The sequence below is a fragment of the Apis cerana genome, linkage group LG15 (assembly GCF_029169275.1).
Source record: "Apis cerana isolate GH-2021 linkage group LG15, AcerK_1.0, whole genome shotgun sequence".
In the NCBI taxonomy this organism is placed as follows: Eukaryota; Metazoa; Arthropoda; class Insecta; order Hymenoptera; family Apidae; genus Apis; species Apis cerana.
The window spans coordinates 6,057,281-6,077,715 of NC_083866.1; the positions used below are offsets into that span (position 1 = coordinate 6,057,281).

The window sequence follows — 20,435 nt, forward strand, 5'->3', positions numbered from 1 at the left end:
CGCCATCTTTTGAGTGTCTTCGAAAATAGAAATATTTTTCTGAAAATATTCAAAAGATGGCACTAATAATCAATTCTTCTATCTTATTTCTCTATTAAAAGAAAATATTTTATTCGAGAGATGGCGCTAAGGATCAATTCTTATATTATCTATCTTTTACTATTTTTTTATCTTCTTTTTTTGTTTCATTTATAACATTCTGAAGATAACACTGATTTCAATATTTTTATTCTATCTTTATCTTTTTTTCCATTATTTTCTTTCTTTATCTATACTTATTCTATTATTTGTTTATCCAAAAATTTGTTTATTCAAAAAGTTTCGATAATTTTATTATCTTTTTTGTCTATTCTATTGAATATAAAATCAAATCTTATTTTAATATTAATATTTAGAATAATAAAATATTAAAGAATAATAAAATTATTAACATAAAATTATTTATTTCTGCTCTTTTTTCTAATGTTAAATAAAATTATTATATACATATATATAGTTTTACAAAACATGAAATAGAAAATGTATTGAATATTAGATTTATTCTGTGCATCGTTTATTGATTTTCAGCTAACGATCAAAGTTCAGAATATTTTATCTTTTATTGTATATAGAAATACTATGAATATTCCGACAGATGTCTCCAATTCAATTTATACTTGCGTTGTAGATCAGCGCAATTACGATTTATTAGCTTTCTACTGACATTCGATGTTGAAATCATAATAAATAATATCGCGAAGTCGTGATACTTGTTATTTCATGTTACGTTTTATAATTCAATATCAAAGAATTCAGTGTTATTTTAAATATAAAAATCTAATTATTGGTGTGTTTTTTGGTGAATAACAAATGTAATTTGTCAAAAGTAAAAATTTTATTGGATCATGTCGACATTAAATAAATATACTTGTCAACTATCTTCGGAGGAGAAGATATATTTGGCGGCTAATTTAAATGAAACTGATGAAATTAGACCAATTAAAATTGCTGAAATAAGACAATGGATAATACAAAATAACGATTTACATGCACCTACAGGTTCGATATTTATTCTAAATTTAAATATAATTTAATTATCTTGTATTTCAGTTAAAAAAATTGTATATGTATATATGTATATTATATTTTATATTTTCATAGATGATTTTTTCATTCTTCGTTTTTTAAGAGCATGCAAATTTAATGTCGAGAAAACAAAGTGTAAACTTTGGAATTATTATAAGCAGAGAGCAAGTCTTCCTGAATGGTATAATAACAGGAATCCCTTTTTACCAGAGTTACAAGAATTATTTGATTTAGGGTAATGTTTACAAAAATTTATAAAAAAAATATTTACAAAAAAATATTTTATATATTTTTAAAATAATAATAATATTTATAAATCTATATATATTACTTTTTATAGTATCTTAATTTTTAAAAATATTATATATTTATGAATACTCAATGTCATTATTTGTTATCATGTTCAATAATTTATTATCTTTTCAAAGACATAAGATTGCATTTAATACTGATGAATCATATTTGATAAAATGTATTTTGTGTATTTTTAATTGACTATTATTTTTAATTCAATAAATCAATTATAATTAATTATCATTCAATTATAATTAATTATAATTAATTTCTTTAAATATAACAATAACATAGAATATATAATTCAAAAATACATTACTTATTAAAAATATATGATGTAAGAAAAAATTGTTTTTTTAAATCTGATTTTCCAGGGTGTTTTTACCTTTGAGAAAATTAGATAACCAAGGCAGAATGATTGTGATAATACGCGCAGCTGCGCATTCTCCCAGTAGGCATAAAATATCAGATATGTTGAAGGTTTGAATAATAATTAACTTTGAATAACAAAAAATTTGAATAATATTAATTGAGCTATGTAAAAAAATAAGCTTGAAAAAAATAAGCAATATAATTATTTTTTAAAATTCATAGTCGCAATGTAATCTTAATTTTGTGTATAAGAAATAAAAAATTGTGGCTATATAAAAAAAAAGATTTTTTTTTTTCGTATTAGGCTTCATTAATGATTTTGGATGTAGCATTACGAGATCACGAGTCAGTAACAATATATGGTGTAACGAGTATCTTGGATTTAGACAATATTACATATGAGCATGTTCTCCAATTACCACCAAATGTTATTAGAAATTTAGTTCATGCATGGCAGGGTTGTTACCCTGTTAGAATTTATTCGTTGGATTTTATTAATGCTCATAGATTCGTGAATACAATATTAAACATATTTAGAAGTTTTATGAATAAAAAATTGAAACAGAGAGTTCATGTTCATTCACGCGATAAATTAAAATTACACGAAACTTTGCCGAAGAATATATTACCAAAAGAATATGGTGGTACGAATGGAACAGTAAAAGAATTAAGTGGTATATTTTTTTACTTTGAATATCTTCCTAAGGTGAATGCAAATTATGTCACTGTAATTATTTTTCAGAGTATTGGAAGCATGTTGTTGAAGAGAATCAAGAGTGGTTCACTGAGGAAGAAAAATATAAATTAACGTTGATTAAATAACTAGATTGGAATTAATTTACGACAATGAAGGATTGCATATGCAATTGGAATAGTTAATAGCGAAATACAAGATAGACACCGACATATTTTTTTATTTTTTATAAATATTTTTTATACAGAAAATTGAATGGAAAATGGAAATATAAACTGCATCTGTGTGTTCTTTCTTTTTTTTTTTTTACAAATCATTTTTATGTATTCTCTGTATAAGAGAATCAAATCGCCCGTTAAAAATATCAATAATATATAAAATATAATTCATATGCTACAATATGGTACATATTTTATGTCTTAAAATCGAATTGCACACTAGCGCATATTAATTATTCTAATTATATCGATCAATGTTGACCTTTATACAAAATATTACGTTATACATTAAACGGTATTTCCATTTTATTTTTATATATCATTTTTTCGTTTTCCGCTTTGTTTAATCGCATCGATTCTCATCACGTTACAAGATAAATAAAACATACATTTAAGTCATGGGCAAGTAGGACTCTCCTACATCTAATTCACTACTCATTAACTTAACCAGTTACTACTCACAATCCCATTTACAATTTACGAGGGCACGTTGTTTCGGATATAAGTAAAAATCGTCTCGTTCATCGCCAAGTATACTGTACAGTGTTCTCGTAGGTCAATTTAAACGAGACGATGAATACTTCTTGTAAATATCCTTGGTAAAATGCATCCTTAAAGATACATATTATATTACAGATGTTGCACTAAATAAAAAAGAAGAGATAAAAGGAAAAAAGTCCCTAAGGATCAAACACACTTTAAACACACATTCGTTCTTTCATACAATTTACATTCAAGGGATATTAATAAGCGCATAAGGAGCATCATATCATATCTGAAAATTTATGCACGGAGGCCGCAACGAGATCGTCTCGAGAAAGCTGTTAAAGCGATCGTTTTCCGCTTTAAGTTTCCAACAATGGTTGGCCATGATTGTTCCAGCCGGACCAACATGTTTTTAATTTGTTTTATTATTTTTCACGTAGCGATGACGATTTTCAAACGCCTGAATAAAGCGTATTTGAATCTACCCGCGCTTAAATTTGAGCACCAATATGCTTATCGTAAGGAACAGGATTATCCAACTGATGGTTGAAATAAAACCTAAATAAACATCCATTTCTCCCATATCCCAACCTCGTGTCAACATAGCACGCAATGCTGTCGTGGCCATTGTTAAAGGAAGACCCTGCGATATACGTCGCAAAAACGATGGCATACCTTCTATTGGCCAAATTACACCTAGAATTCAATAAATAAATAATAATTAATTAATGTATAATGTAAATAAAACATCATAATATTTTTTAAAACAAGAAATAAAATAATTTGATTTGAAGAAAACATTTTGTTATATCATTAATCGCATTTTTTTGCTCCGAATTTATTTTGTGAATTATATTCTCAATTTATAACACACGTACCACTTAATAGAAGTGTAGGATAGAAACTGCCTAAAGCAAGCTGAATTGCATTTCTTTCAAGTTCGCAAATTGCTGAAATTACAAACCCTGAAAGCAATAAGAAGAATATGAAGAATAATTTATCTTTTACATAATTATAATAAATATTGTTGTATAATAATTTTAATTAATATTAAATATTATTTTTATTATAGTTAGAAATTACTCATGAAACAATTTAAACTTTACAACTTACCGAAGCACATGCCACAAAGGCCTTGAAGAATTGTCAGTACAATTACCCAACCGACTTGTCCCTGACATTCGACAGTGAAGGCAACAAGCATGACGATTAGAACCAATGCAGTTTGACCGCACATCACTACAAATTGGGTAATCACATGAGAAAAAATGATTTCTGCAGGTAAAACACCGGCTACCCAGCTTCTATCTAGAAGACCTTCCATTCTTTCGATGATTAGAATGGAAGAAGTAAGAGCTACCGCCAAGAAAAAGACAATGCTGCAAGAAAAATATACTTTTAAATATCTTGAGTCATTTTTTGAGTCATTTTTTTGGATTCTATAATCTGATATAATCTGATAAATTGATTTTTACTTACGTCAAAATTACTCCAGGTGCCACGAAATCGGTAAAACTGGGTTCCTGAGTACCATAAATTGGATCTTTAAATTGAATTGGTATATCAGCTAACTTTTCATTTTGATCACAAGATTTTAAAAGATCTTTGGCGAAATCCCTGTATGAATATTGGATATCTCTGACTAATATCAATCCTACTTGTTGATCTATAATAATAATATATATATAATAATTAATTATATTTTAATATTTGGAGAAATATAATCTATAATGATTTGAATCTATAAACTTACTGGACATATCTAGCCAAACCCTGAGTTCACTCTGATCTAAGGTTTCTTCATCAGCTTCTCTTCCTAAGGCCATTCTTGCAACAAGAGCGTCCGTGAAATTCTCGGTAAAATACAGAGTTCCCCAAACATTTCCTTCTCTCACCGCATTTATAGCCGTATCAAGATCCGAATAATAATGCTAAAATATAGATGTCGTTTTTAATAATTGTATATTAGAATCAGAATCATTTTTAAAAACCAATAATCTTACTTTTTCTATTAAGTCTGAATTTAAAAAACTAAGATATCGACAACTAAGCAGTGATAAGTTGCAACCATCTAATACCGGACAACTCGAATTTCCAATAGGAATTTCATGATTGACTATCGCCATTTTTAAATCGGTTGGATCTTTACCGATCGCCAAACAGAATAGAACTACTTGCATTACTGGGAGTGCAAAAACGAACAGTAAAACTCTATAATAAAAAAAAATTATTATTTTCATTTAATAAAAATAGGAAATTTACAATATTATTTTTATTGCATTTAATGGATAGAAAACTTACCCCACGTTTCTATACATACGTAAAAAGTTTTTTTGCAACAAAGCTTTCATTCTACCATTAATTAATATTTTATACCAATCAGAACACTTATTAGAAGAATTCCAATTCCTCATTTTTTTCCCATTGGATAGCGGTTTTCCATTCATCTATTGAACAAAAAATAAACAAATTTTAGAAAGTTACGATATATATACCATAAGACTATTTATTTATTTATTTATAGAAAAAATTATACGCTGATTAAAATAATTTTTTACATATGATAATAGATTTCTCACATATGAAAATTTTTTAAATATGTTCTTACATCATAATGGTTTCCAAGATCATTCGTTGAATCATGAATGAGAACCTCTTTGCTCGGGGAAAAGTTTAAACCAACAACGCCTGATTCTTCGGTTACATATACTGGTTCACTTTTTTTATTCCAATTTAGAGATGCCTGCAAGAGTATAATCGAAATTAATTCTTTGTATCCATTTTATTTAATAAGTTTTATTTAATATAATTACTTTATTATTATAATTTTATTTAACATTTTGAATATTTATTGATTGTATAAATTCATCGTTTAAATTGTTGAAAATTCGTTTTTATAATTCTGATCTATCTATCTATTGACTAAGTTGATATAATTCATATATAATTCATATCAACTTAATCAAATATATCTTTTGCATTGCCTAAGTTTTATTTTTAAATCCATTTATTTTTGAATTCATTATTATTTTATTATTACTTATTCCAATAATTTATTTTTTCTAAATTCAGTTTTGTTTCTTACCAAATTAATATTATTTGAGATATTCATAGTTACTGGTTGTTGAGTAACTTGCACTTCTTGCCGTGATAGTTTTAGAAAAACATCTTCCAAAGAGGTACAATTATACATTGTGAGAAGAGTCCTGGGGGATTCTTCAGCTAATAATCGACCAGTCCTCATCAAACCAATCTGTCAATAAAAGATTCAAACAAAAAAATCTTTTAGAAATCAAATAACATTACATAAATTTGTAATTTAAATAAAATATTTATTTCTCGAATTTTCTCTCTTAAATTTCCACGAATAACTTTTTCTGATTTCATTTTTTTCATCTAAATGTGTAACGTAGTTGTTGAAAAGAAATATATGTTACACAATTTTAATACGCGATCATTATTGTAATTGAACAATTTCGTTTAGTGATGGTTGCATCGTGTATTATAGTCCCACCGATATTGTGCCCCGAATATTTTTATTATACATCATGGCATTGCATAATACTCTACGTACTGTGTGCGCTTGTCGAGCCTCCTCGATGTAATGCGTGGTTATGATTACGGTCTTGTTACCATCCTTCGTGATTTGGACCAAATGGTTCCAAATGCTGCAACAGAAAAAGCATTGTTAATCTTATCTTTACGAATACCAATAATATATATATTATAAAAAAAAGATCATTGATTTTAAGACATTTGAGAATTTTGTTTTAAATTAATTTCTACGAATATCTATTTTTTTGCCCATAAAATTTTAATTATTTTTTCAATATATTTGGAGATTTACTTCAAAAATATTCCGATACGACTTAAAATTATTCATCTTCGATACTCTTTTTTTAGAAGAATTTTAATATTTTAATACATAAGGAAAACTAATTTTTCGATTAGTCAAGCTACATTCTATGAGAAATCCCGGAAGTGGAGGATCATTACACACGGACGCCTGAATTTCGAGAAACTGGCATGTCTTAAATACCGATGATCGCGAGTATTCACTATGATCCAAGGAAGTCTATTCGCTTTACAGCAGTCATAATCGCCTCTCAAACTTTCTAGCGGCTAATTAACTCTCTTTGTCGTTTGTCATTCTTTTGAAAAAAGGAACGGATGTACCGGATGGAACTATCGGAGGATCTGGTTAATAAAATCTGTTTACAGAGCAGTTGAGAATCTTAATTTTTAAACGAGATATCTAACTTGAATAGAATGTGAAAGATTTACGAGAATCTTGATTGAACTTTTTGAAAGAATTTGTGCAAGCAAATGATAAATTGGTGCAATGGAAATTTTAACCTAAGTTTACTTTCGATCTTGAATAATAATCACTTAGAAATTTTCAATACTAATGGAAAATTCTATCGAAGAGATTTCAATTACGACTCAATTTTCCCATTTATTTAATTATCAGTATCCTTTTTAGATGAACATTCACAGGCTAAAATTTTCTAAACGACAAAGGAGACAAATTAAGAAAATATTTACCAAGGTCTATTTTAATTAGAGAATGATAAACGTTTGCATCCTTATTTAATTCTAAAATAAAATTCATTATGAATCAGTTCTCACAATTTCACAATAATTTACAATCTAGTAATTCAAGGAAATTTTATTCAAGAAAAATTTATCGAGCGTCGTAAACAATATCTCAATATTAATATAAATTTAATCATTTTCACGCGAATTGATTTTATTCACATTCTTAGTTATGATAATTGGAAAGCAATCTGACACCGATATTTCATAACGCAAATGAAATTCGTTTGTCTCGGCGAAACCATTTCTCTATTTTTTAATGTTTTTGAACTCTTTTATTGCCACACTCAGTGACTTCTTGGCGGATCATGAAACATCGTGAATTTTTCTTCATCAAGAATTCATTGAATGAGAAATAAAAAGCGTAAATCCATTATTCGATATAAGCGTTTTGTAATTAAGGATAATCTTCGTTTATACGTTCCAATCGAGTTAGGAAACGTGCGTTATTTAAAGACGTTTTAAAACGTATGTTTAGGAAAATTGCATGGAAATTGCATTCCAGAGAGCAGACGTTAATTTTTCCTTTACAGTTGGTTGGAAACAAAAGATCGTTCAGAGTCTGCGTTCAGTCACCTTTACTCCTAATTTTTCTCTCTTCTCTTTGAGCTTGGTAAATGATACTTTCACTTAAAAGTGAATCTTAAAAGCACGACGTATCCTGCAACATTCATTTGTTACGCGCTAATTTATTTTTGTTATTCGATTTTTTACAAGGATAAAACTTTTTTTCCCTTAATCTTTCCTTTAATTTAGCCTTGGAAAATCTTTAACCTCGTGTGTATCTTTAGAGAGTTTCAGTCATATTCAGCTTCTGCCTATAAATCGTGTGGTTCTAAGCACTATTACATTAGCTCGAGATATTTTGGCGTGAAAATTTGACGAATAAGAAAAAAATGAATATTTTATCAGATCAAAGTATAAAGAAAATATTCGCTTGATAACAAAGATTAATCTTCATTGGAACCGGTTTCTCAATGAATATTTTTAGATGGATGATTTTAAATCTAATAAAAATTATGGACAACGGCAAACCTACTTCAAACAATGAATCTTCTATTTTCGATACACTCATTCTGACGCCATCGTGAACTTACCTTTGTCGCAAAAGAGGATCCACACCCACTGTTGGCTCGTCGAGAATCAACAGTTCTGGATCGTGCATCAGAGCAACGGCGAACGATACTCGTCGCTGTTGACCACCGCTGCAATCGAAAAAATAATAATTTCATTATTAGTGAATGGGAAAGTTGTACGATTTTTTTTATTTCCATTTCAAGAAAAAGAATTCATTCCTGTACACGATATATCGATTGAAATTAATTTTACCTAAGATTCTTCACTAATCGATTCTGACTGGGTAGATCGAGGAATTTCAATAAGAATTGAAGTCTTTCCATGATTTCGGCAGTATCCATTTCGAATATCCATCCGAAGTATATCATGGTTTCTTTTATGCTGAATTCTCCGTAGAGGGCGATTTCCTGCGGCATGTAACCGACCCTCCTTCCGGGAACTCCGGATCCTTTGGTGCCTGGCTTGCCACCGAGTACCCAGATCTCGCCGGCGTTCAATTTTCTTCGACCAACGATGCATGAGAGCAGGGTGGTTTTACCGCAACCGCTGGCACCAAGAAGTCCGTAACTAATTCAGAGGAAAAGATCAGTGAGAAAATGTGTTGTAATCATAGGTATCGAGAAAAGAAAACAACGATCGAACCGTGGAATTGAATTCGCGATTTCCGATCAGGAGCTATAATCATTTCTCGTGGTTATTGCTTATATAGGTATTTCTCAAGAAATCAAGAAACTATCTAATTACCGTATGAATTTATTTCAATTTCGATTAGAATTCTATGAATAATTGATTCGTAATAATAAGTGATTTCGTAATCCTAATTATTAACCGATAGATCTCTAAGATCAATGCAACAGCGACCAATCCGTTTCACGTTTTCCTCGTCTATTCGTTATTATTTCGAATCGTCCGAGTATTCGAGCATGTTCGGGCATGTTCGGGAAAGATCGGATAGATTCGGGCGGATATCGAAAAGCATTGGCTATACGATATTTTCGTATATACGTTCGAGTCTATCCAAGTGCTTGGAGCATATTTGTTCTTTTTCCCACTTAATCGCGAGATCGATGGTTTTCTGTGCAATCGTAATCATGCGATCGCGCGCGAGTTACGTACTCTTCTGGCATAAAATCCGATGTTCGTAATAGTAACCGACATAATGCACTGCGTGCGTAATAAAATTATACAACGGGGATAACAGTGTTTCACGAATTCGTATTATCCCGGAAACTTTGAACTCGAACAGAAACCGCTGCGTTTCCGTATATCGAAATGGGAATGCTCGCTCGAGCGGAACCGATTCCACGGTGAATCGCGCGTAACAGAATACGGTTGTTCGGTTGGAGAAGCGTAGAAATATTGGCCAGAGATCGTCGTCACGTTCGGTTGATCCCTCTTTACCCGTTGCTTTCTAAGAAAGCCGCCTTTCGTTTAAGCCCTAAGCGATTTATTATTCTTCCGTTTAAACTCCCGAACGAAACAAGTCTAATCTATTCTATTCGCTTTATATAAAATTAATCGATAACTATCTATTACAGATTTATAAGTTTTATAGGAAGTATTTAGAATTGATTTCATCAGACTGGAATAATTAACGTAAGTCAAGGATTACCAGTTTCAGATCTTTTTTTTTTTTGTTTATGACAGATAAATAATTCAATCTTGCGTCAAATATTAATAGGTAAACAACTATGACTAACTTTTTATATAATTTTTACAATTTATAATTTTGTTACGGATATTATAAGGATAATTCTTTATCCTCGACGCTTTCACCGAGAATTCTAATCGATAATCACGAAAAGACAGATGTTATTGTTCCGCTGAAATTACGCGATATTATCGGTACAAGATATAATTCGGTGAAAGTTACACATAGATTACAGATAGATTCAAAGCGGATTTTTGATAAAGATACTCACATGGATCCTTTAGCAACGGTCATGTTAAGGTTTTGAAGAATGTGGTTCGGATTTCTCGAACTTCCATAAGTCTTGAACGCGTTCCTCACGCAAACGGCCTGCTGCCGATTCCACGCGGTGTTGTTCAATCCTGGTGTTACCGAGCTCGGTATGTTCAAGGATGTTTCCGAATTGTTCTGCATGATGTTGCCACTCGCCAGATTACAGTCACTTCTTACAGTCTCGTCGCTGGGAAGAAAAGAAAACTATTTCACGTAATCGTTACTTGTAAATATACATTTTGATACATTTTTTATCGCGTTAAAGGCGGTCGGAGTGCGCAAAAAGGCACGTAACCAGCGTGAAAAAAGTATGCATGTTAAAGGCTGCAGTGCGCCAATCGAAGCGCTCGTGACGCAAAACAAGCTAATTGAGAATAATAAATGAAACACCGAATTGTTAGCTTATGCGGTGACGTTCATTTCTCGATTTCCGAGTAAATTACAAATACAAGGGTCCAAAGTTTCTGGAAGGTGTTTTTTTTTTGCACGAGTTCGATTCAACTTCGAGTTTCCATGAATTTTCATTGTGGTTCATTTCTGTAATCGCCTACTAAAAGAATGATAATTCGACTCGAAGAGATCCAATTGTTGTGTCATTGATCCAAATATCGAACCAGGGTTAAGCCGCAACGACGATTACGAAAAATTTAAAATCGATTTGCAATCGAGTCACGAACGAAACAGGGTCGAGTCACGGTCAAGAAAGAAAGACGCTACTTTGAACTACTTTTGATTTAACGGATCGCCCATTTTCGTTCAAGGGATCAATCGTCAATCTGCAAACCGCTCGACGCTCTTTGTGAGAAAAATCTCGAACCGAGAAGAATCTTTTCACAGTTATCGTTGCGTACAGGTGAATCACTGCTGAGTCAACCTCACTCGCGTGCGGTTGAAACTTTAATCCCTCACCAAATTATGTATATATATATATATTTTCATAACAGACATCCTTTCTTCTAGGTTCACTTAACGTATAAATATTTTTCTCCGATCCGTCAACGAAATGTCAGGTCAGAAAGCATTCGACGTTTCATTGTTAACATTATTATTTATTACGCGTCGTGTAATACTAATCCCAACTTCTACACAACAACTTGTTTGTTAATTTTCATAGAAATTTTTTTGTATTTTACATAAGTATGATTACGCTTAAGAGGTGCATTTCTGCTCGTTACATTATTTCCAATACTTTGTGCAACAAAGTGCGTTAATCCAACGACTAAGAGAATATCTAATCGGCAAAAATAAAATCGAACGATTGGCACGATCGAATTGAAACACGGATCGGGATAAATAAATAGACAGCTGGCGAGGCCCTAAAATCAAAGCCTCGGATAGCTTACGTGCGTGGCGACGGACTTCGTCCAGCCAGGATCGTTTAGAAAGAGGGAACGTGGTTGCTTACGTAAGAAAACGGCTTTCTTTTCGCTCGCCGGTTCATTGGGCAACGCGTATCGACGTATCTGTTCACCGGTCGGTTGAGGCCGATATTACGCCGTTTGCACCTGCGAAAAGTGCGTACCACTCGTTTTCGAAGAAATATATCGCTGGTCCAAGGCCGTGCAAACATTTTTCCGACGCATTTTTCCACCTATTGTTTTTCTCTCGATTTCGATCCCAATATTTTTTTCATTCCATCCAAATTCCACGTCCTCGTCCCTTTATAGTTACTTCGATAGACACGTTTCTCACCTTTGATTCCATCAGAAATAATATTAGTCACGAAATCATGAGAATAGTTTACGGTCGCGTTACAGAAATAGAAAGAAGTCGAATATTTGTTGATAGAAATTTTTCCTTTGATGCGAAAATAATTTCTTATCCGGATCCATAATGGACGCAAAAACGTAACCGATTTGTCATTTGTTAACGGAACAAACGTAACATAGATCCATAATCCACAATAAATAAAAATCTACGTACGGGAGGAGATCGCGAAAAAAAGAAAATTTGTTTACTCGCGCAAATATTTACGATCGAGGAATAATGAAGCAAAATGGCAGCATCGTTATATAATAAAGATTCACTGGCGGGCCACGTCTAAGACATCGTCGAAAAGCGATACGGATCGGGCGAAAAGGTCAGCCGTTTGAATCGCGAATAAATCTCCTCGAAGCGTTTCCTCCGTTGTCGCGAGTCCCGCCATGGTTAAATTGCGGGAGAGTATGCGCTCGTAGAATGCACGTGTCTCTAAATGAGGAAAAGCCAACAAACCGTGTTTCGTAACGTGTTTCGAGTGAGCAGATATCGGAAGAAAGCAACGGTCGTTCGAAGACGCTTCTGTGGTTCTCGGTAGCTTATCTTTCTCCGCGATCGACGATGATCACGGATCGCAAAGTTAGAAATTATTGCCAAGTGTTGTTTAATCCATCCGGAATTCCAATCGAATCGTGTAATATAACTTCCTTTGCTCCACCAATTATGATCGATTACGAGAGGATGTTGGAAGAAAGCAACCGCTTTTCACCGGCGTATCTTTCATTGTGACGAATGATATTTTAATCCTTTGCACTCGTGGAGCCAGTTGTATTATACTCCCACGGCCTTAGTATCATTATCTATATCGCGGTTCGTTGTCTATATGAGAAAGAAATATTTTTGGAATTTTTGGACTAGCAACAACTAAGAACTAAATTGCAAAAAGATTAGAAGATGTGAAAGTAAAGCGAAGAGAAAGAAAAAGGTATCTTGAACGTGGAGTAAGTTGGGCTCGAATACTGAATTACTGGATTCTGAATCTGGATTCATATTCTTTTTCTCGCTTTTAAAATTCAAACACAGACTAGCAAAAAAAAAAACGTCCATTGCGAATTTATCATTTATAATTTAACTTGCGAAACTTGCTGAACTTTATGTTCAATGATGAATATTAGAAATGAAAAAAAGAGGACATAGTTCGAGATTATAAAAATTTAGAAATCTTAAATTCCATCCCATAGAAAAAAAAAAAAGAAAGATCTCTACGATCGAAATTTCCTCGAATGGTGTCACACTTCTTTCCGTTCCGTGGATAATTTTACCCGCGTGTGTCACGATGCACATGATTCCATCGCGAATCAACGTTGCAAATTTTCAACCGTCGAGACGTCGAGATGCAACTTTATTATCCTCCATTACCGCGTTCGGTTGTACATTCGATTGTAATCGTACAGGTACACGCTCGAGCGCTTTCGACATTTCACGTAACTTCCTTCGAGACGAGGGGAAGTCGACTTATCGAGAGAACAGTTATCGACTCGTGTACAAAGCGTACACGTTCAGATACGTGTAACAATTTGAAGCACGGTAACGCGTTGCGACTATATATATATATATATAGCCGCGTGATAATTAGCGGGAAGAGTAACGCGGCTCTCTCATAAATTAAATAGAAAGGGGAAAATGTTTATGCGGATGAAGGGGAAAAAAAAGAGAAAAAAAATATTACTTCGTGACGTAAAGAAATTTACAACGCGTTGTTATTCAATTTCTACGCAAAGGATTAAGCAACGCGATAAACATCGAACCTTCTGCTAATTTTATTCTTGCCTCAATGTGTTTCGACGTATTCCTCGATTACGAACCTCGTTCGGAATTTCAATGAGCATCACGCGATAAATTTCACTTTGTCCAATGATTAATACTTTAATTTTGAGATCGAAGGATGGAAAAAATGGTTGATTTTTCTTTTTTTTTTTTTTTTTTTTTTTTGAGGAAACGGTTTTTCATGACGGTTTTCGATACGGATGGTACTGGTAATCGGACACGCGAGTAGATAATGACTGTATATAGTCAGACGGAGGCAGTCTGAATTAATTTACGATTAGATTACTTAATCTCTTGTCGTTTCGAGGTGACGAGTGTCACTGTCTCGTCACGGGTAGCGGTGGGTACAATTTTTAATGTTGTTGAAGTTAAGAGTAAAAATTTATTTCGACAAGTTGCTCGAACAATTTATCATTTAAAGCGCTGGACAATCGTATTTAATTGTGGTTCAAAATGGAGGGACGAACAAGTATAATAGTTACGAATAAAAAAATCTTGTTCGAGCATTTTAAATAAAGCGTTATTACTTAAAGTAACTTTATTCGAAATTTTAATTAATTTTTCAGCCTATTGCGTGTGCAAACACACACCTTTCTGCGTCACGGGCATTCTTCTTATCTTCGAATAAACATATATTATTATGCGCAAGTTTGAAATGGATTCGGTGGAAAACAGACTTGTTAATTAAATTAGTATTAATATTTATAACGTTAATTTCGAACAAATGACAAATTCGAGGATAGATTTAACATTTAGCAATCATGATCGATAAATTTCAATTTGTAAATTAATTCAGGCCAATCTTGTTAAGAAAAAGACAAGAAACGCATTACTTTTTGAGCTACAATTTCTAGAAAAGAATATTTGATTCGTTACTGATCGATTTATCGATAGAAAAAAAATTACCAACGATTATTGGAGGAAGTGGAGTCATATTTTGAAGAAATATGATCGATGCAGGTGATCGTGTTTAGTATTCAAAAATCGAAGAGAGATGTCCCAGCTCGAGGAACGGCGGTGTAATTACGCAAGCCAGCATTCCAGAGGACGACGTACCGCGAGGACGCGTGTGGAAAGACCTGGCCACGTGAGTCTTCGTGTTCTGGGCCATGGTCGACAAAGTCTCGATTTTGTACTCCTCCCTTTTCCCCATCGATATGCTTTCTCGATATGCCTCTCACTTTTCTTCCCGATCTTATTTCTCTTATCTCGATCATCGATGCAATTAAAATCGTCCAGATTCATAGATCAGAGACGATTTCATATGTCAAATTTTTACGATAAAATTGATCCAAGATGTTGTTACTGAAATTTTCTTTCTTCGATTTCGAGAAAATAAACTTTTCCTTTCCTAAAAAGGAGAATCTTCGCGATTCTTTTTTTTTTTTTATAAAAGACAAATATGAATCGCTATATACATGATTCCTAAATGATTAAAACATTTCTAATAATATTATCGCACGCCAGTCAGTTCATAATTGCATTCCTTATGTCGTTTCATTTCAGATATCGATCTAATCGATAATTAAATTAATAGAGACAAATTATACATAATTTATTATCCTTTGTCGTTAGATCTTGCCTTTCATCGAAACGATCGAAAATGTTCTTCGACTCGACGATGACCAACGCGAACGATATTTCTGGAAATTTCATTTCGAAAGTATTTCGAACGACAAATATTGATCACTTTCCATAAAATCTTATGATGATTGCATCAAACGAATATTATGAATTTTAAACGGATTATTGGAAATTTAGTCACGATTTTGAAAGAGAATCTCGCCGCCACTCCCCTTTTCGCATTCTATTAACTATCAGGAAAATTGCCGAGTAAAAATAGTAGCAATAATAGTTGTTTCTCCACACCCTCGTTTCTTTAATAGAGAATAAATTGATTATATGAATAATTTCTCGATACCTTTTTATATTCTAAAAATAAAGACGATAAATACGAATCAAAATTATGGGTCAATGATATCGATGATTCCATTTACGTAAGAACAAAGATCGTTAAGCTCGAATGATTTCACAATCGATGCGTTAAATCGCGAAAGAAAGCAGCGTGTCGCCTGACACAGTGATTGTGAACTACGATTTTTTTTATTTCGTGTTAAACACTTGCTATTAACACTTTCACGCTGTTTAACTTCTTTTAAATCTTTTATTCTCGTCGACACTGTTTACGCCAATTAGAATAGGCGGTTAGAAATTATTTATATAAAAAAACTTCCTCCCGAAGCTAAGATTAACGAACTCTATCTTATTAAAATCAACCACAATTCTTTCATTAAAAGGAGAAAACAGAACAAAGAATGAGAAGAATTTTAGAATTTCTTTTTTTTTTTCAAGAACAAAACGAGACAATAAGCTCCAAGCAATGGAAAATTGAACCACATACGATGCAATTCATGGACGAAATCAGAAAGAAAGAAAAAGAAACCTAAAAACGATAGGAAGCAAAAACTGTCGTTTCTCGTATCGAAGAGTTTTTGAAAAGTTTTTTTTTTAAAAATAATCCGCGCTCACTTCGTTTCCAATTATATTATCCGATATACACTCTGACTGTATCTCTTCAACCATTCACTTTCATCCAGTCACGATCGTGAACGCGTCGAATGCAATGTTAGTTATCTAAGTCAACGTAAACACGTACACGTCTGGCTACACGCGCGGATTATCGATTGTCGCGCGACAATTTTGAGACGACATTCAAGCACGTACGTTCGATATACGTATAGATCGACCTTCTGCCAACGGATCCACGCTTAGAAACGTTTAACTCATCCACAGTCTTCTCGTCTCCGCCTCCAGTTACAAACACACCCCCTTTTCCTTCTCCTCTTTTTTCTTTTCTTTTCGACCCGAGCACGGTCGTCCTTCACCTTGATTCGATTTCGACCTGAATCGACCCGATTGGTCGTCGACGCCGATCTCGAGCGTGACTTTCATGACGATTTTCGCCGTGTCTCGAGCGGACGTCTCGGGCCTCGTTAAGTACGACCTTCGTCGCTTCTTTTTTTCTTCTTCTTTTTCGCAACTGTTTCTCCCTCTGATCGGGTTCAATTTTCGTCTTATGCAACCGACGTTTCCGTGCATACGAGAGGATATTTTAATGAGCGTGGCACAATAAATGAACGGGGAATGGAAGGGGGAGGTTTGATGCTATCTGAAAAGTTGAAAAGGAAAATTGGAGGCGGGATCGATTATTGGAAATATTGGCCAAATATTATCAAGTAAGGATATTTGTTATTGACGATGGATGAAAAGGATTGAAATGGCGGAGATTTTGATTAAAGATGATTGAAAAGTGTGAAAATTTAAGAACAAGAATTGAAAATTTTTGTGGGTGGAGAGATTTGGGCCGAGAGCGAAGACGATTAGGGAAGATCGGAGAGGAATAAAGCGGAAAAAAGAACGTGAAATGTTTCTCATAGAATGTTCGTTGCTGTGATAATACATAAATATGGGGATAACGTAGATGATGATTATAATGATGATGTCGTTGGATAAAGATTTGAAAGGATAATTAAAAATTTTGCAAAAGAAGAAAGTTAAGTGAAAAACATTCGTCGTTTCCAAGATGTTTCGAATTAAAATTTAATTTTATTCGCAGCCAAACACCAACATCATGTTATTTCTTATATTTTGGCAATTTGTTTAAGCCAAAGAAAAAAATTTGTCCCGTTTTTAGCAAATCGTACGTGTGTAGAATATTTTTTGCCTAGTATTACACAACATTATTTTTTATATAACCTTGTACACGTACGATATGTTCGACGAACAAACATGTTTTTGTCCGAGTTTTTCTCTATAAGTATGTAACAAAACGCGTGTATCTTACAAGAAAGTCGAGACATTACGTAGCGAGTTAGTCGCGACGAAAGTTCGACTTCCTTTATAAAACCTGTACATTTATTCCTAGAGAATTAGCTGTCCTTTGATTGCCTTCTTTTCGAAACCGAACGTTGCTCGATTTAAAACATTCTTTGAAATAGCTTCTGCCTCTTTTCTCATCATTTTTATCAATTTCATCCGTGTATCTCGATTAAAATCCTCGTGAATTTCGTTTTTTAACAAAAAAAAAAAAAAAAGATGGATAATACTTACGCCTTTTCCATACAAGAATTTTATTAATTTACGGAACAAAAAATTTAATCAAGCGACTAAACTAGCGAGAAAATCTTAAATCTCACGTAAATAAGGAATTGTATTGAGCACGAAACCAACCAGGAAACAAACGATATTTTTAAAGATCGTGAAGAGACTCTCGAAGAGGAGAATCTGAAATCTCTTTCTTGAAATCATCAAAACTCTTGATGCTTCAAATTTGCGATGCTAATGCCTCCTCTTGAATATTGATCGCGTAGATTTTTAAATAAAACGCTGAATAATAATCGTATAATGATCTATAATATTATTCATAATATTTGGAAAGAAAAAATAATAAAGATAATATCGTTCTAACGACGAAATAGATAGCTGCGAAGGATCTTCTCTTCATATTTAACACGTTTCGGTGTTCTACGTATCTCGGCAACTGTGAATCTAGAAGCGTGGAATATATTTACACAACGGATTTATAGGAGATATTGGTAGGGAAACTTTCTTCTTCAAGAAAGCGCGAAAATAATCGAAGAACGGTGAAGAGCGATCAAAGGGTTGAATAAAACGATGATTCGTCCGTGCGGATCACGATCTGGCCAAAAGTTGAACAATGTCGATGCAACAACGATTCTATCCGATTATGGCGCACAATTGCACCATTAGAATGTGACGATTGCCAACACCGCTCGTCGATCACCACGAATAATGATCGATCGTAATGATCGAGCGTTAGAATATATTTCGAAGCCGCTATTAGACTCGTTAATAATCATTTAATAAATTCGTTTGACGAAGCGAAGGAGGGAGGAAAAGATTATATCGTTATATCGTTAAATCTAGAGAAAAATATAGCGCCATAAATCCTTATAGAGAGTTTTATAGCGATTCTTTAATACATTAAAATACATTAAAAGTCACTTTGGAAAGTTAAATAGATAAGATTAGATAGATTCTCGGGTCGGTTGATTTTTTTTTACTCGATGAGGTTCATTAACCTTGGATGTTGGGACCAAGTGCCATATGTCGCGTGGAAAAGGAGAATATATTATAATATTACGACGTAAGAAAAAAAATTTATACGGTGTATAAAAAGAGAAAATATTTCATGACTGTGCAGAAAGTAAGAATCGATAATGTTCGACAAATAATCGAGCGTTTAATCTATTTTCGTCGGTGTTCCAAGATAGATGGAAAGATGAAAGAAACGTAAATCGTAAATTTCGTAATGATTATTCACTTTGTTGCAATGAATGTATCCGTAATGAAAGCTTACCATGCTAAGGGAATGTAGCCGAACAAGTGTGTAACCATTTTATGATGACGTTTCGACTTGTTTCTCCGGTAACTGACCGACATACTTAAAATCGCAAGATTAAGCATTATTTATTATTATTTCGCAGCCTTGTGTCTGATTCTGACCTGGCCTTTTCGTCAACTAAATCCGTCCTAATTGCACCAAGCGTATTAAGTTTCATTATAACGGTTTCAACAATGTCGTTTTCTTCGACCACGACCGTTCAAACTGTGAATACCTTCTGTCCGACGAATACCTGCTTCTTAAGAAAAATTCCTGACAAAGGAAAGGACGAACGCGCATAGAAACGGGGTAGAGAATAAGAATTATGAAGGATAATTCGAGGTCCCGTAGTTCCAGAGAAACCAACTCGACGTTCCACAAAATTTCCTCGCATGAAAACCATTGGCGATGGTCAGCAGGCTACGCTTTTTTAAATGTAAAGCGAGGAAACTTTCATCCGTCGAGAAAGGAGATTCGATCTGCTCCTTAGAGCACGTGTGTGTTTATAACGGATTGATAATAGTCGAAACCAAGCCGAGAGAAACTTGGAGGAATTTTCAGTTGGTTAGAAAACCGAATTGAACGATAGGGAGGAGGATTCGCAAAATGATGTTCGACGGAAGGAATCCGAGATAATGTTTGCTTTGTTCCATCGATCCTTAAATGCAAACTCGCGTTTAATGTTACTATTCGAATGCAGCCCACGGGAATGCCTGTCAATTATCGCCGCGACGTATGAAT

The 20,435-nt window shown here is 33.2% G+C and overlaps 2 protein-coding genes across 5 annotated transcripts in view; one reads left to right on the forward strand and one right to left on the reverse strand.

The window, feature by feature from the left end:
- Positions 1-636: 636 nt before the first annotated feature.
- Positions 637-2,716, forward strand: LOC107996288 (retinol-binding protein pinta). The gene is made up of 5 exons (XM_017054255.3): positions 637-1,038; positions 1,141-1,300; positions 1,734-1,839; positions 2,036-2,405; positions 2,474-2,716. Exons 1-5 carry the CDS (start codon positions 885-887, stop codon positions 2,551-2,553), a joined length of 870 nt encoding a protein of 289 aa, XP_016909744.1. The 5' UTR covers positions 637-884; the 3' UTR covers positions 2,554-2,716.
- Positions 2,628-20,435, reverse strand: part of LOC107996287 (ABC transporter G family member 20) — a 35,231-nt gene continuing 17,423 nt past the window's right edge. For 3 of the 4 annotated variants that reach the window (XM_017054253.3, XM_062085811.1, XM_017054254.3), the window contains exons 3-15: positions 10,725-10,952; positions 9,055-9,369; positions 8,823-8,930; positions 6,704-6,797; positions 6,215-6,382; positions 5,738-5,872; positions 5,431-5,576; positions 5,133-5,340; positions 4,883-5,060; positions 4,609-4,795; positions 4,243-4,508; positions 4,008-4,094; positions 2,628-3,825 (exon numbers count right to left, since the gene is read on the reverse strand). In XM_017054253.3, coding sequence (XP_016909742.1) covers positions 3,611-3,825; positions 4,008-4,094; positions 4,243-4,508; positions 4,609-4,795; positions 4,883-5,060; positions 5,133-5,340; positions 5,431-5,576; positions 5,738-5,872; positions 6,215-6,382; positions 6,704-6,797; positions 8,823-8,930; positions 9,055-9,369; positions 10,725-10,952 — 2,335 coding nt within the window. In that variant the 3' untranslated portion in view covers positions 2,628-3,610. Of the gene's footprint in view, positions 3,826-4,007; positions 4,095-4,242; positions 4,509-4,608; positions 4,796-4,882; positions 5,061-5,132; positions 5,341-5,430; positions 5,577-5,737; positions 5,873-6,214; positions 6,383-6,703; positions 6,798-8,822; positions 8,931-9,054; positions 9,370-10,724; positions 10,953-19,670; positions 19,879-20,435 lie in introns of those variants that run through there. The other variant, XM_028665983.2, reaches the window with a different exon arrangement.